This window comes from Alternaria dauci, chromosome 1 (assembly GCF_042100115.1).
Source record: "Alternaria dauci strain A2016 chromosome 1, whole genome shotgun sequence".
NCBI classification, from domain to species: domain Eukaryota; kingdom Fungi; phylum Ascomycota; class Dothideomycetes; order Pleosporales; family Pleosporaceae; genus Alternaria; species Alternaria dauci.
Window position 1 is genome coordinate 4,576,740 of NC_091272.1, and position 15,603 is coordinate 4,592,342.

The 15,603-nt window shown below is 51.6% G+C and overlaps 4 protein-coding genes across 4 annotated transcripts; 2 read left to right on the plus strand and 2 right to left on the minus strand.

Annotated features, from left to right (window-relative positions):
- Positions 1–1,253: 1,253 nt before the first annotated feature.
- ACET3X_001431 (uncharacterized protein) lies at positions 1,254–2,949 on the plus strand (the record flags this gene model as incomplete). Its single annotated transcript, XM_069446722.1, has 3 exons — positions 1,254–1,656; positions 1,712–2,017; positions 2,069–2,949. 3 exons carry the CDS (start codon positions 1,254–1,256, stop codon positions 2,947–2,949), a joined length of 1,590 nt encoding a protein of 529 aa, XP_069311673.1.
- A 518-nt stretch (positions 2,950–3,467) lies between these two features.
- Positions 3,468–5,090, minus strand: ACET3X_001432 (uncharacterized protein; the record flags this gene model as incomplete). Its single annotated transcript, XM_069446723.1, has 2 exons — positions 3,468–4,825; positions 4,886–5,090. The coding sequence occupies 2 exons, from the start codon at positions 5,088–5,090 to the stop codon at positions 3,468–3,470; spliced, it is 1,563 nt and encodes a 520-aa protein (XP_069311674.1).
- Positions 5,091–9,506: 4,416 nt separating this feature from the next.
- On the plus strand, positions 9,507–11,128 carry ACET3X_001433 (uncharacterized protein; the record flags this gene model as incomplete). The annotated part of the gene is made up of 6 exons (XM_069446724.1): positions 9,507–9,688; positions 9,738–9,998; positions 10,063–10,239; positions 10,378–10,702; positions 10,768–10,898; positions 11,077–11,128. The coding sequence occupies 6 exons, from the start codon at positions 9,507–9,509 to the stop codon at positions 11,126–11,128; spliced, it is 1,128 nt and encodes a 375-aa protein (XP_069311675.1).
- A 2,256-nt stretch (positions 11,129–13,384) lies between these two features.
- On the minus strand, positions 13,385–14,389 carry ACET3X_001434 (uncharacterized protein; the record flags this gene model as incomplete). Its single annotated transcript, XM_069446725.1, has 1 exon — positions 13,385–14,389. One exon carries the CDS (start codon positions 14,387–14,389, stop codon positions 13,385–13,387), a length of 1,005 nt encoding a protein of 334 aa, XP_069311676.1.
- Between the last annotated feature and the right edge of the window lie 1,214 nt (positions 14,390–15,603).

Consider the following 15,603-nt stretch of genomic DNA (forward strand, 5'->3'; position numbering starts at 1 on the left):
ACTGCGCAACGCATATCAGCAGAGACATGTGCTGTTAGCGAAAGCGCACTTGGTCTAGATAAAAGACACTGCCTGGTGTGATAGTGTTGGCGTCTATCTGTGGGCTCAGGATGCTCAGGATGTTATGTTGAGACTCTAGAGAGTTGACTGTTGGGTGCAATCAATTTCTGGAAGGTTTTGGAATGTCAACGTCATGGAGACTACTTGCTAGTCTGGACCCGCGCCGAGACGGGATGAGCAGGGAGTTTCGAAACTCAATTGCATGGCGCTGAGGTTGAAAACATTCGGTGCTTTGGTGAGGTTCCCAGACCAAGGTGCGTGTTGTACGACTTGGTCTCGTTAGCCACGGACCTTATTTGGTGAAGCGCCGTTGAGGGCGGCTCTGCGATGTTGGTGTTTCAGGTGTGTAGGACCTGCGGTAACGAGTGGGCAATGCCTCAGAGAGCGATGCCAGGTTTCCCCGCCCTGGCACAAAAGCAATCGCGGTCGAGGACTAAATTTGGGCCATGCCTCTTCTGGCATGTCTGGACTAGCGATGTATTTTGCTTGTGACGGACAAGTCAAATTCGGAATACTGCAGGCTCGGTGCGGAGTATGCTGCAGTGTGGTGGTCAGGCAGAGGACGACATGTAGCTGCAGTGGGTTCTAGAAGAAGCGCGCATAGGCGTGCTGTCGTGGCCATGCAAGGCCATGTTGGTGTCGCGGTCTGGACTGTGGCGCGACGGTGTCTGTGGTTGAGAGTGCCGCCGGACCGAGAGGGCCAGGGACTGCTAGCAGCGCCATGCTCAGGAGCGGCGGTTGAGACTAGGGAACACGTTGATTTTGGAATGCGTCGTGTTTCGCAGCAGAGGTGTAACGGGCAGATCGGCAGAAAGCAGGACGGGCATCGCAGAGTGTCGTGTGCAGGCCGGCGGAGGTGGCAAAGCTGCCGCGCGATCCCAAGCCAAGCTGCGTCAGGCACTTGACGTCTCACGCCGATCTCATCACCCTTCACGCCAATACATCATCACACTCCCGCACGCTGTGCACACACACTGCGACGCATTTCTTCGACCCTCTCTAGCGACATCGCGCTGCTGTCCACGGCAATTCGCACCTTCACCACGACCCCTCCCCATCGCGTCGCTGTTTGTGTCGCTAGCACCGCCCCACTGGCCCGTATCATCACTCCTGCGCCCATCGCAACCTCATCCGCCAAGTCGCAGGCGTCCTCCTGCCTCGCAGTGACGGCGGCCTCCACACAGCACTTCACAATGCTGCCCCAAGAACCGCTGCACCCGGCCTCGCCGCCAACGACGCTCTCCCGCTCCTACTACGCCAGCCCCAATGCGCCCGCCGCACACCCTACCGTCTTCACAGGCTTCCGCCAGGCCTCGCACCACGATGACGTGCGGCTATCACGATACAACAACAATCTCGGCTCCACGGCCAAGGGCATCATGATCGGCATCTTCTCCGTGCTGGGCGCTGCGGGAGTCTGTCTTGTCATCGCCGTCATTGTTTACTATTTCCGCTACACCAACCAGGGCCGTATCTTCCTCGACCGGATAACGCGGCCTGGTGAATATGACGACGAGCAGCAATTCGCCAAGGAGGAGGCCGAGGCGCTCGAGGACATGGACGACCTGCAAAGAACAGAGTATCTGAGAGCAAAGGGTATGTCATCTAGAGCGTTTCTGTAGTTGGCGAGAGTATTGGCTAATCCCCGCAGCTTTTGTGCAAGCAAACCCGCCCGAATCAGTCCAAACCGACATATCTCTCTCGCAATTCCTGGCCATTCAAGAAAAGGGCGTGTCTGCCTGGGAGTTTGAGCCCGAACTCGAGATCGCCAACTGCTTCGTCGAAGGCCGAACCGAAATCGAGTTCTTCGACTCCGAGTGCAGCGTCCAGAGCAATCTCCCGATACCGAAACAGAACGAAGTCTACTACTGGGAAGCCAAGGTCTACGAGAAGCCCGAGAATACCAGCATTGCGATAGGCGTGACAACCAAGCCCTACCCGTTGTTCAGATTACCGGGTATGTGCACAACCACCGCCAACACTTGTTCCACCTGCTAACACTCACCAGGGTACCACAAAGCCTCGATATCATACATGTCCAACGGAAACCGCCGATACAACCAGCCCTTCCAGCCATCCGCCTACGGCCCCGCTTACGTCCAAGGAGACGTCATTGGAGTTGGCTACCGACCCCGAACCGGAACCATCTTCTTCACACGAAACGGCAAGAAACTCGACGACGTCGCCCACGGTCTCAAGACCCAAAACTTCTTCCCCACCGTCGGCGCAAACGGTCCCTGCCAGGTGCACGTCAACTTTGGCCAAATGGGCTTCGTCTTCATCGAAGCCAACGTCAAGAAGTGGGGCCTAGCTCCCCAAACCGGCAGTCTGGCTCCTCCACCACCATACGGCAGCGAACAAGGATCGATTCTTCTGGACTCTGGTCGCGAAGGCATACGTGAAGGTATGGCCGGAAGTTACATCCAAGCGGGTTACGGACACGGACGGTCTAGCAGCCAGCAGATGCGTCTTGGAAGACAGGTGCCGACAAGTCCAGGGCCGCAGCGCAGTCCGACAGATATCTCGTTAGCTGCGCTTAGTCTTGTGGATTCAAATGAAGATACTGGCGGTGAAGGCCCCAGCGACGATCATACTACCACCATTCCCATAAACCAAGGCCAAGGTCTCGGTCTCTTACAACCTGGCGAACTTCCCCCCGAATACAGCAGCCCCGTTGGCTCGCCTAGTCTGCGACACACAGCCGATCACCAAGACGGATACAACTGGGACGAGCGAGCACCGCTTCTGCAACGGTCTGGCTCAGCCAGTCCCGAGGTACCAAGCTACGATGCTGCTATGGCTGATACACCAGAGATCAGCCGGCCAACAATTCGAGTACGCAGCGCGACTGAAGCTGGCGTTCGACCACGACCGAGAGGACCGAGATGATTGAACCAAAATCACTGTTCCCCTTTGTATTGTTTTCCTAGCCTCAGATGGTATCTCTTTCCACTATACCCTATCGTTCAGTCTTTTTCTTCTTCTTTGTCAGCATTGGGTTTCGAGAGATGTGACGACCCCATATGGCGAGGGGCAACGAAGTAAGCACATACTTTGGAGCTGCTCGACCTTTAGAGGGGTCCAAGCCAAACGGCGTTCCGGAAGCGATCATTGTTACGTTTTTTTTTGTTTATACTGCTGGGAATTTTACGAACGAGAGCAAACGAACAAGTTGTTCCTGGCGTTTTTTGCAAACTGGTTGAGGTTTGCGTTGGTGTATGCGAGTGACGTACATTTGAGCGAAGTTCCAAATTGAGCAGGCTTCTGGATCGCCTGAAGTAGTTTGTAGTAGTAAGATGGACAAACTCCTATCAATACACACACATTCCCATGTTCATCCAGTTGACGCCGAATCATGTTGCTTCAACAAGGAGATCCTATTGATACCAACGTGAAGCAGGAACACTTTACAGAACGTACCTGAAATACATGTTCTCCTTGTCCGTCAAATCCATAAAAGCAATCTTGTCCCTCTCTTCTTCGTCCACAGGCAGAGCATCTCGCTTCTTGTTCTCCCTTGCAAGCACAGCGTAGAGCGCCACAGCAGAGGTAATTGTGATACAATAACAAATGATCAACCCGGTCCAAAGCCTAGGGTAGTGCTTTCCTTTCTCCTGGCTTCTGATCAACAATGGGCCTACAATATTCCCTACGCAATACGCAACGAATACCGTACCAGCCATTGCACTCTTCTTGGTTGCCCCGCTCACATTCGCCATGGCCACAACGATGATCTGGCTAACGACCGCGCCAAACGTGCCAACAATGCTATACCCAGCGACGGGTGTAGCCGCGTGGTACGTCCACTCGCTCTTCCAGATCATGGCGCATCCCGCGATGACAGGGAGACAGTGCAGGATCAGGAGGATGAGACGGATATTCGGTATCCGCGCGGACAAGTAGCCGCAAAGGAGTATGGTAACGAGACAGATGAGGCCCAGTGGGAATTGCCAGAGTATAGATGCGAGGGTCGACCAACCAAACGTGTTTACAATGAGCGGACCGAAACCAGAGACTGCGCCGTTGACGGTATATGCTGATGCCATGAGGATAAAGATAAGATAGAACTTTATGTCCGTGGCTGCCTCGCGGAGTTGATACATTTTGATCTTTTGACATCGGACGCCTGTTGCTCCTTTCCGTAGCCGCTCCACGGCGACGACGCGCTCGTGTGGTGTGAGAAACCAGGCTTCCGCACAGGAATTCGGGATAAAGAAACACCAGATGCCGAAGAGGAAAGTCAGACAGCCAGCTAGGAGGTAAATGTACTGCCAGCGTCGCAAGGAGCCAGACGTTATCTGCGCGAAGCCGTAGTTTAGCGCACCGCCGATGATGGTGAAGAGGCCTGTGGAGCTGAACCACCAAGATTGGCGAATGGATTGTTCGCGCTGCGTGTAGTACGATGAGACTATTGTCATGAAACCAGTGGGGATGATGCTTTCTACGAAGCCGAGGAAGAATCTCTGCGCGAATAGACCCTGGTGCGTCGTTACGGCTGCTGTCAACATACAGACAAGTGACCAGAGGAGTACAACAGCGCCCAGGATTCGGCCCAGATTAAAGCGCTGGAGAGCAAAGGTTAGGGGGTAGAGGCCTGCTAGCATTCCAAAGTAGAAGAGGGATGTTGCCCAGGAGAGGCGCGTGGTAGAGACTGTCGGAGGTGTTGTAGAGGCATTTGTTACGACGCTCAAGGAAAGATCGGCTGTCATGCCGAAGAGGGCGGCGGAACCGAGGATGGCTTTGTCGTAGTAGACAAGACCGTATCCTGTGAGTTGTTAGGATAATTTTCGGTATCAATGAGGCTGATGGGTGATGATGGACATACCCACGATCATGGCGGGGATCAAGAACCAGTCGATCTTCCGGAGCACTTTTGCTTCGGTTTCTGGATCGATGTCTTGGGCATGTTCGCCCACAAGATTGATTGCTATATCCTTGTCGATTGACATTGGGTGCGCGCCCGATTCGGGATCATGACGAGGGCTGGGAAGTGAGGCCGCCGTCTTCTCATGCTGCTGAGTAGCCGCCATGACTGGAGAGTGACAGTTATCCAGGCCGCACAGAAACGATCTAAATGACTCGATGGAAAGAGACAGAAAAGAAGTTACGCGATTTCACATCTTCATTATACAGACGCGGCTTGGATATCCACGGGATGCCGCATCAAAGCTAGCGGCACACCATTCCAGCGTGCCAAACCTCTGCCAACTGCAAGCGAGGCCGTAGGCCAATCCAAGTTTCTAGGCATAGTACTCGCACACCTTTGGCGTACATTTGTGATTGGCGCATTGGGCTTAACACGCCGTGGGGGACTGATGTTGGGATGGACTGCGCGCGGAGAATAGGCGCTAAAGCGGAACAAGTTTAGTGCGGCCATGACATAATCGTGAAAAACTTTCCCTGTCGAGGGTCGCGTCTTCTTCCGCTTGCTCTGCCCAACCACATATGTGGCACCATCGTCACACGCGTGTGAAGTTTGTGTACTCATGTCGTACACAATCTGGATATCATACATGCGCTGATTTCGCCATCTTCATGAGAGAGCGAAGCGAAGCGCGCCATAGACGCGAACCTTTAGAAGCCAGCGTTGCCTTTTCGTAGAATGGTCTCCTGCCTCGCTCAATCCGCTGTTCCATCAGCAGATTTCGAGCTGGATGCATCCCATTTCCTTCCAGGAGATGGTTTGTACGAGACAAGAGTAAATGCGACGATCTTTGAGTACGGAACCGCCTGAAACCATGTGTCGGACCTCTGTAATTTATCTGTCGGGACATATTATGCTTCTTGTCATGAACTGATTTTGGGATGGTAGGAAATATGTGACGGATGCGTGAATGGCGTTACTTGTTGATAACAAAACGTTTCGCTAATGAACCTGTTGACCATCTCCGTAAGCTCCCGAGTCCCATCATCGTCGGTATGCTCGGCCCAGGAATGAATGCTCTGATCACCGAAGCCTCTAGATGCATGATGAGTATGTCCAAGAAAGGTGTGCATTTGTCCCAAAGCAGCAAGAGACTAACAGTCTTTTGTACAGGTTGCCCATAAAGCAGCAATTCTCCGGTGAATCTGGTTCGCCCCAAATATATGGCAGTGCAATGTGTTGACGTTCCAGCGTTGGAAATGATGTCAGTTGTACAAAGAGTCGTTTGTACTCTGTGGTTGTGGTCTGAAATTCGCGCTTATACAGTCCGCCGAGCATGGCTTGATCATTCCACCCGCACGCTCTTTGTGACCGTAATACCTGCAATCTTCCGCCTCTCATCACGCGGTAAGATACTTTCCTGGCTGCTCTTCGTCCGATCGAAGACCCATCTATCATTGCGCTCCTTCGGACGTGACGTGACCTTGACCACTCCTTTCGAGCCATATTCTATCAAGGCAAAGCCGTCGTCGGTCACCAGGCGCACCTGTCTATGATAACCATCCGTAGTTGTCGATTTCGACTTTCCGGTCAAACCTCGGACATTGTCGTGAAACCAGCTAAACAGTGGCTTGAGAGCTGGCAGAGACGCTGCGATGATACCCATGTCGAGCTCGATGAAGTTCCATATAGAATACGAGTCATAGATGTATGGCTCCGGGACTCCGAACTGACTAGAGGAAAGCTGTCTAACAATCCCAGCCACAGCAGCGAATATACCAAGAGAGAGAACGGCGACGAGGGAGAGTCGCGTACGGAGCGGCATCTGGAGCTTCCACTGTTCTTGTCAGTGTCATTGTCGTTGCAATGACGAATGCTTGAAAGGGTCGAACGTACGACCAATGGTACAGGAGCGAGAGCGAGGAGGAAATCGGTAGAGATGTTTACAACTACAAATGCATTAACGTTATGCAGAACTACGAGTGGTTGTCTGTGGAAGTTGAAAAACTTACTTCCATTGAACAGTCCAATAGCATCGAAAGTGTCGCCGCTAAAGCATTTTGCGGTCCCTGTCCCGATGGGCGGCGGTTGCAAGTCGATATCCCACGCAGCTGCGATCGGATTACACTGGAAAATCTGGATTTCATAGGTCAGCGACTCATCTTCAGTCAGTTGACCAATTGAAGTAACATAACGTACCAATGTCCCCAAACTTGCCAATAAAAAAGGAACCAGGAAGCAGATTACACCCCAAAGAAACCAGACTTGTGCTCTTTTCGTGACCAGACGTAACAGGAAAAGACACACCGAGACCTTGACCAGAACGATTCCGACACTGACGGTTGTCATATGTACTAGACGAAACTTCAGGAGCTGTATATATCGTGCTTTGTCGAAAGTGATCACAGCAACGTGCTTCCCGACGCCTAATTGAATCTCGGTCACGTACGCTGCAAAGCACACTGTTGCGAATACCTGACATCAACGTGTAAGTTACTCTCGTCACAAGCACTCAGTATCAGAATACTGACCAGACACACGACCATCGTCTAATCGTCCCATCGGAACGACTTTACAACAAGAGCTCGTACATAACATCTTCCTAAAACAACTAATGCCGCTGTTGCATAGATGGGTGCGACCTGTGCTAGGAGCGTTGACCCATTACTGTATGCAATGAACTCTGCGGTCATCCTCGGCGGAGATTTATCGGCCATAGTGCCTGAATTTATGAGACAATTGACAGACGTTACGAAGAAAAAAAGATATCAATCGATCACCTTGGCTGAATCATGCTTCTTGTGCTTTTACAGCTCCTCAGAAGCGGCTGACTCAATACGGGTTGCATTAGCAGCCTGTCGAGGAAAGACGGGACATGGCTTCAACAAAGTTTCGCTTGTGACCCTCCAGAGAAAGTAGTGGCTGGAACCGTAGGATCAGGGATTACATGCCGTTTCAAAGTGTGCGAATGCCAGGAGTGAATGCATGCTACAAGGGATCCGTTGTGACAAGGTTGCCATGACCATAGCCAAAGTCATGAAGCTTCTCGCTCTAGCATTTGATTTGAGCTGCAAATATCGGAGAGCAGACATTCTCAAGAAGTCGTCATCATGATGCGACCTACATGCATTTTGCATATGAGATGTGCTCTGCTTAGCTACAGGAGTAGTAGCATCGATCCACATTCGCTCAGCGATGGATACATCTCCACAAGTCAAGCCTGACAAGATCCAACCATAAGGACATTGTACCTAGGTAGTGTATGGTAGGAAGATCAGCCGATGGAATGGCATCTGTGTTCTGGTCAGCGCGATGATGGACTCATTACAGCGTTGCAAGGTCTGCCAGAATGTGGGGCCCTGCTGACATATGAAGCAAATACCGGTATTCGAGGCTCGAATTCGGGCACGCAGCACTGCAGCTCAAAGGCAAACCTGACTCGTCACTATGAGTAATTCGACATAAATTCGACTGTAGGATTGAGGTCCTGTCACAAGAGGATTGACATCCAGGACAAGGCTTTCTCTGTGTTGCACTATTGGGGGAAAGGCGCGCAGCTAGGCAAAATGTGGGGACGGAATCGGGACCGGAACCGGAAGAATGGATCCGAGGAGGGCACCGTCCATGCCTGCCGCCAAGGCGGTATGCCTTGGCAAGACGTGGGAGTCGTCTTGCGGCTTTGAAGCTCGAATGAAGTTAACCTCTTGCGCAATCCAGTCCCGCCGTGATGCGCGTAACCGCGTCTCAACTTCCAGGGCCGGCTAGCTGCTCCGAACGGTCATTAAATCCTTCCAATGCCACTGTACCGACGTTCGTTATTGCCGACACTGTTCCTCGTAAGACACCTTCGCTAATTACTCTCGGCAAAGCAATGTAAGCCCTCCCTTCGATGAAAAGAACGAATTTTTTCCACGATGTATGAGCAAATGTGCTTTACTCCAAATCTGCAGCCGACTATGCGAGGCACCCCACTGCGATTGACGGCACGCTGCGAGGATGCTCGCTGCTCGCCTTATACAAGTCCTCGGAGACGGCATCAAGAGGCCGGGTAAGTACTGGAACCAGGATAGATTCCTGTTGGGATAAGGCATGCGAGTCAGCACATGAGTTCTCTGCTGGCAGTCCAATCAATATACCTTCCACAGGGCCAAATTGCCACGCGAGAACTATCCGCCTTGAACAAGTCGTGTTAATTATTCCATACCGCGACGGCGATCCCAGTCCGCCTCCTCGGGTAGGCAGTGCTTTTGATTTGACTGGAAAAATTGCCAGTGGCCGACTGTTCCTTCCACTCTCAGGCCTATGAACCTTTCCTATTCCTTCTTCAAGCCCCACCCCAAGAATGGGAACTGGGGAGCCTTCACGTGCAACGACTCGCCACTGCAAGCATCCCGCCATAGGAGCATCCTTAATTACCCTGCCGTGGAACAGTCGACAGAACCTAGACTCTTCTGGCCACTTATGTCAATGCGGGAAAGGGTGCCAGGGTTTCTTGACGGATAGTACGATGAATTGCTGTAGAGTATAAGGTATCGCTTCTCCATGGTCAATTGATAGCCGCATACAGTTGTGATTTAACAATATGAAGCTCTCCAGCGTCCTAGTGGCGGCACTAGCCACTACCACCAGCGCAAAGCCTAAGCCTCAGGAAGTGGATTCCCTGGCTGCTCAAGGCCTACACAAACTGGAGGCCTACTATTCCAAAAACGCATTGCCGAATCCAAAGACGTGTACTCTAGATAACGTAGCTGTACGGCGGGAATGGTATCCAAACTCATATCACTTTTACGGTACTTCAGCTCACAAATCTCAGGTCAACCTTGAGCAAGTCGGAGAGGCACAGCTACATTGACGCAGTCAAGTGTCTAGCGAAGCTACCAGCGAAGACGCCTGCTGCAATCGCTTCGGGTGCAAAGAGCCGATACGATGATCTAGTCGTGACCCATATCCAGCAAGCCTTCACAATCCATGGAACAGCCAATTTTTTGACATGGCATCGCTATTACACGTGGGCGTTTGAACAAATGCTGAGAAAAGAATGCGGCTATAAAGGCTACCAGCCGTATTACAACTGGTGAGAAACTTCCATATGCAATTCACGTGTAAGACAAATGCTGACTTCCTACGCCAATATCTAGGGGCTACTGGGCGGATAATCCCAAAGCCTCACCCTTCTTCGACGGTAGCGACACAAGCATGTCAGGAGACGGCTCCTATGTCGCCGGAAGATCCTCAGTCTGTTTCCCATCAAACGAAATGTGCTACATTCAGCTGCAACCCGGAAGTGGGGTAAGAGATATTCCCGTACAAACTGAGTTTGAGACATATACTGACTTTCTACACCCACATCTTAGGGTGGATGCGTGACATCAGGACCATTCAAAGAGTACGCACTACCCTTTCCAGTTCCCTTCATCACATTTCAATCAGCCGCTAATCCATTCTCTCTTAAGCTGGAAAATCAACATGGGCCCATTGGCAGCAGTCTCCCAGCCCCCTCCAAAAGCCAACCCTCAACCTGATGGCCTAGGTTATAACCCCCGCTGCCTTAGCCGTGATATCAGCCTGCAATCCGCCAACGAGACGCGCGATGACGTTGTCGCCGCTCTGATCAGAGACCAAAAGGATATCGAGAGTTTTCAAAATGTGTTTGGAGGAGAATTCGCAAAAGGAAAGATGGGCGCTCATGTCGGTGGGCACAACACTATAGGTGGTGATGCCGGATCGGACTTTATCAATTCGCCTGCGGATCCGGCATTCTTCCCGCATCATGCGATGGTAAGCTGTGGCTGTACGAAATGCATATGAGACATATACTGACCTCGTGTCTTCGTAATTTGCAGGTCGACCGCGTGTACTGGACTTGGCAGAATCTCGATCTTGCGAAGAGAAAGGATGCGATTGCCGGCGGTGTATCAGGTGTTGGGGACGGAGGGGCGAGGGGAACACTGGATGATGTTTTGACCTTGGGGGAGTATGTTGGGGTGGGAAACATAACCATCAGGGATGCGATGAGTACTATCGGGGGTCCATTTTGCTACGTGTATGCGTAGATTCTGTTGTGGTCCACCCGATACTTGATACACGAAAGTTCATGATTGTACTCAGGTACCTTCAGTGGAATTCGAGCACGTATTACATTCACCATCCAGCAACCCGAAAAAGTACTCTAGCTATACCCGCCAAGATGACTCTTTCACCTAACTCATACATGTTCAATCTCAAGGTATCACGTCACCAGCGCCCGCCGTTTCCGAGTGCGTACCGCTCGAGCCGTTAAATTCCAGACTAACTTCCACCCCATATATTTTCCTAAACCTTGTCCTCGCATCCTGCGTTACAGGATCAAGCACCAACTCCTCTGGGAATGTGGAGAGTAACTGCTCGACCTGTCTCCTCCCCGGTGACAAAATGCACACCATCTTAATTTCGGTCATGGGGGTAGACGAAGTAGACTTGGCAGTTGTTGTTGGCGGCGTTATTCTCGTGGGTGATTTGTCAGAGGAATATTGTAGTTTCAGAATTTCAACGGCTTTACTCCTTGCTCCGGGTTTACGGTTTAGTACGTCGCTCAGTTGCAGACAGAGCGACTCAACGACGAGTTTGAAGCGGCTGAAACGGATGAATGAGGAATATAGTCTGTGTGGATCAGGTCCGTTTGTTACACCAGTAGCAAGCGGAGTCTGCTGAACAGGAATAGCGGTCTCGCCTTGTTGGAGATGTTGCGCTAGCGGACTAGGATTTGGTGGGTGATTGTGCTGGCCATGTGCATGGGGTACTGGGGGTGCATGACCACCCAAGCCTAACGCTCCTTGCATGAATTGTGGAAACGGCATTGCTGGAGCTGGCGGAGGTGGTGGAGGAATCTGGTTCGCGTTACCAGTGGTATGAGCATGGCCTGCACCACCAACAATCTGTGTGCTGACGAAGACTTGGTTTCCGGCGTGTTGGGATTGTTGTTGAAGAGTAACGTGCCCACCGTTTGGGGTAGCCCCTCCTTGGATTCCTCCTGCAGGACCAACCAATCCGCCATGCGGATCTGTCAGTAGGCGTGATATGAAATGGGGGCACATTGTCAATCCGAGAAATATCCAGAGACTCCTCAGCTTTGGCAGATCTTGTCTAAGACCCCTGTCTCCAGACCTGCTCCCCAGGTACCGTGTCCATAGTCCCAGGTCTTTGTCTTTTATCCGGAGGTACACGCTCTGTATGTTGACAGAGGCGGGCGACGCGACAACACGAAAGACGTTGCAATCACTGGGGTGTGTAAACAGGAACTTGTTCTGCGAGTACAGAATATCCACCGCTTCATTGTGGATTTGTTTGTTTGTCCGGACAAGGTTTACGTTGATACTACGGGTTATGTCGGGCGGAGATTCGGGCGCTGGAGCAGGCCATAATAACGGGTTACTAGAAACCAACGCGTACGTATAGACGCGATCGCGGAGTTCTCTCGGCAAAGACAAGAGGAGGCAAAATGACGGATCGACTTGAGTTTGCGCTTGTAGGCCTGTGGGCGTGGGGCGGGCGGCGCTATGCGATGGGTTGCGGAGGCGCGTTGGGCGACTTGGTGATTGCGGCGCGTCAATCATAGTGGTATCAGAAGAACTGCTGCTGTTGGAAGAGGAACGCGACCGCGATGGTGTCGAAGTGCGGGAAGCCATCCTTTCTGGTTTCGGATGGAAGCGCTTGCTGATAAATAGCCTGGTGGGGCTGTGAAGTGATGCAACGGTACGTAGGGCAACGGTAGGGCGTGGTGGTGGTAGCAGTGCAGCAGTATTGTAGTACTGTGCTGCGCACGATCTGGCGAAAGCAGGGACGCGTGTTTCACGTTCTTATCATGTGCGAAACGATGGAGAATGCGAATGTCAGAGACAATCCACGCTTGGCCAGAACAAGAGCAAGGGAAAAGTGTTGAGTGGCTGCAACCTGTGCCTCGTTCCTCCACCACCCGGTGATGAGGTAAAATCCAACACCCCACACTTGCACTGCTGTGCTGCCATCATCGTCCAACCGCTGAGAATATGGCCGTGGCTAGACCGATGCCGATCAATGTTCGCGCTACCCAATTACTTCCCAGCAAAACCCAACACGGCTATTCCCGGTGCGGTAAATGCGCCTTCGATATTTCTAGACTGTCTTTTCCCTTCCTACCCAGGCAGCTGTGCCTCTCTTTTCCTGGCTGTCACCAAAATTGCCGCCGGTTCCTCACAAGCTGTTTAGTGAGCTGCTTCGCGATGCGGTGCGGAGCGGGGAACCGAGCTTGGATCTTATTACAATTGCCCGGCTCGCCCTTTGATCAGCGTGCACCGCCACGCCTCAAGATGCTCAGATTTAGCGTGCTAGCTCTAGAAATAAACTGCAGGAACGCGGCAACTCGTCAAGATCACCCAGACTTTTTTGTTCAATCCCACTCATACATGTCGACAAACTCTGAGCTTCGAAATTATCGTCAAACAGCTATCGTCCCGGTCGTGGTCGGTCTTCTTCCCATCCAACGTCACACCAAAGACCAAAATGATCGCTGAAATGCGCCTTTGAAGTCATGTCCTTTACACCAGCCGACGCCTTTCCGCCACAGGATCCCATTTCGCTCGTCTCCAGGATGCCCACGCCTGAAGGGGTAAGGTTCAACAGAGCAATCTTGTCCAACCGGTTTGGCGGAAAAGACTGTTCACCGTATACACCCCAAGTATGGCCTAGGTCGTTTGGACGAAGGCGTGTCCACGCATCGGTAAGGCCGTTGGTACGGACAAGGTCGTCGTCTCCTGGGAGAACGGGATTGAAGTCGCCGGCGATGATCCCGCGGCCAGCCGCACTGAGATACGACGCGCAGATGGAGAGTTGGTGTGGCCTTAGTGACGGGTTGATTGGCAACGAATCCAGGTGGGCGTTGATGAGTCGAATCCGGAGCGAACCTCTACCAGACGTGTGTTTGTTTGAAGAGTTCAAAATCAAATCGCAGCACAGTGCGTCTCGTCCAAAACGACTGGGTAATGAAACCCTCCAGATGGCGCCTAGCAGGATACTATCCGTGTTTACCCAAAGTTTGGACACTAGAGTGATGTTGATGAACTTTTGGTTCCCAAAGGTGGAGGCATCGACATCGCTCATGTACCAGTTTTGCTGTATCCAGGATTCTTCGAGCAGTGCTGTAAGCGCTTCCCTTGATACTTCTTGCAGGAAAACAACATTTGCAGCGCTTGAGTTCTCGATGGCCCTTAGTAGTGCCGACATACGAGCCTTTGGTAATGGCGCATCCGCATTTACGTTCCAACTCACGAGGCGGAATGAGCCCGTCCACTGGTGCCTGGTGCCAGGCCGAGAGATTTTCTTACTGGAAGATGGCACCCACTGTCCCTGATCAAAGTTGTGCCATTTTTGGAAGCTAGGCGTTGCTGTGGTCGTTGGCAAAGGTGTCTGTTGCCACCATGATTCGATGTGGGCACGCATTTGCGATAGCATGGCGGAATCAGGTTTGTGGTATTCACGAGAAGGCGTGAAGCGTAGAAGACTGATTGCTTCGTTGTCGATGTAGCGACAAAGTAAGGTACCTAGGTAAGGAATCAGTCGTCGTCGTGGTGGTGAAGAGAAAGGGCGTCACAGGCCTACAATATATGCTCACGAGTTGTGAAGAAGCTAGGTATTGTAGGGTACCGATGTCGCCTGTTATGAGTTAGCTTTGATACGCACCCAGGTATGTACCATCTATACTGTACCTAGGTACTTAGGTAGGTTACCAATGTAGCCTAGAATCGGCCTTGGCGCCTGGTCACCTGGCACGTTCCAAAGCTGCGATTCACAAAGGAAGTTTACTATCATTCAGAATATGTCATGATCCAATCAAAGCAACAGTAACATGAAGAGTTATCCATTACCTAGGTACTTAGGTACAACATGGAGCACCAAGGAGATTAGCCAGGCAATGTTGAAGTGGTCAAGGCCGTCTACCGCTTGACACGACTAAACATAGCCATGGTTAGGCCTGTCGCATTGCACATTCGAAGTCTATTCCGACTTCACCAGCGGTAAATCCGATTCCAGAGATTTTGGGCATTCCTCAACAACTGAGGCGGTCTTTGCGAACCAGCCTGCCTCAAAGTTCGACGACACGTGCAGAGTGGGTGAGTATAGGTACTCATCCGGTCTATGAATGTTGATCAGCTTACACATAATTAAATATAAATAACTACTAGGGCTGATGACAAAAGCGACTGCATCATGAATTATCCTTCCGCTCGAACCAACAACCCTACCATGTTGGTTCCCCAAAAAGGGAATGATAGTCGCAGTCTACTCGTTGTCAAGGTTACACAAAACCAGGCTTACTGCGGGGTATACAGTCTGAACTCATGTAGACTCTCTTCATTCTATTGTTTTCTTCGAATGACGGGAAAAAGTCTACCTTATTTTCAAGCATATTTGGAAAGATGGAACTGATAAGTGACAGCGACGGAATCATGGAGATACTCCTAAAAGTGCGAGAAACCCCCATACGACAAGGTGAGTAACTAAGTGTTGACACATGTATGCCTCATCAGTCACAACTAAGCACAACCTTGGGATACAGGACTATCCGTGGAGGATAGCTCAACATTACCGCACTTCCCTCTCTCGCCGAAGCCATGCTGCCGTTTCTGCGGCTGTACACCCGAAGGCTGCAAGATTACCTCACCGCA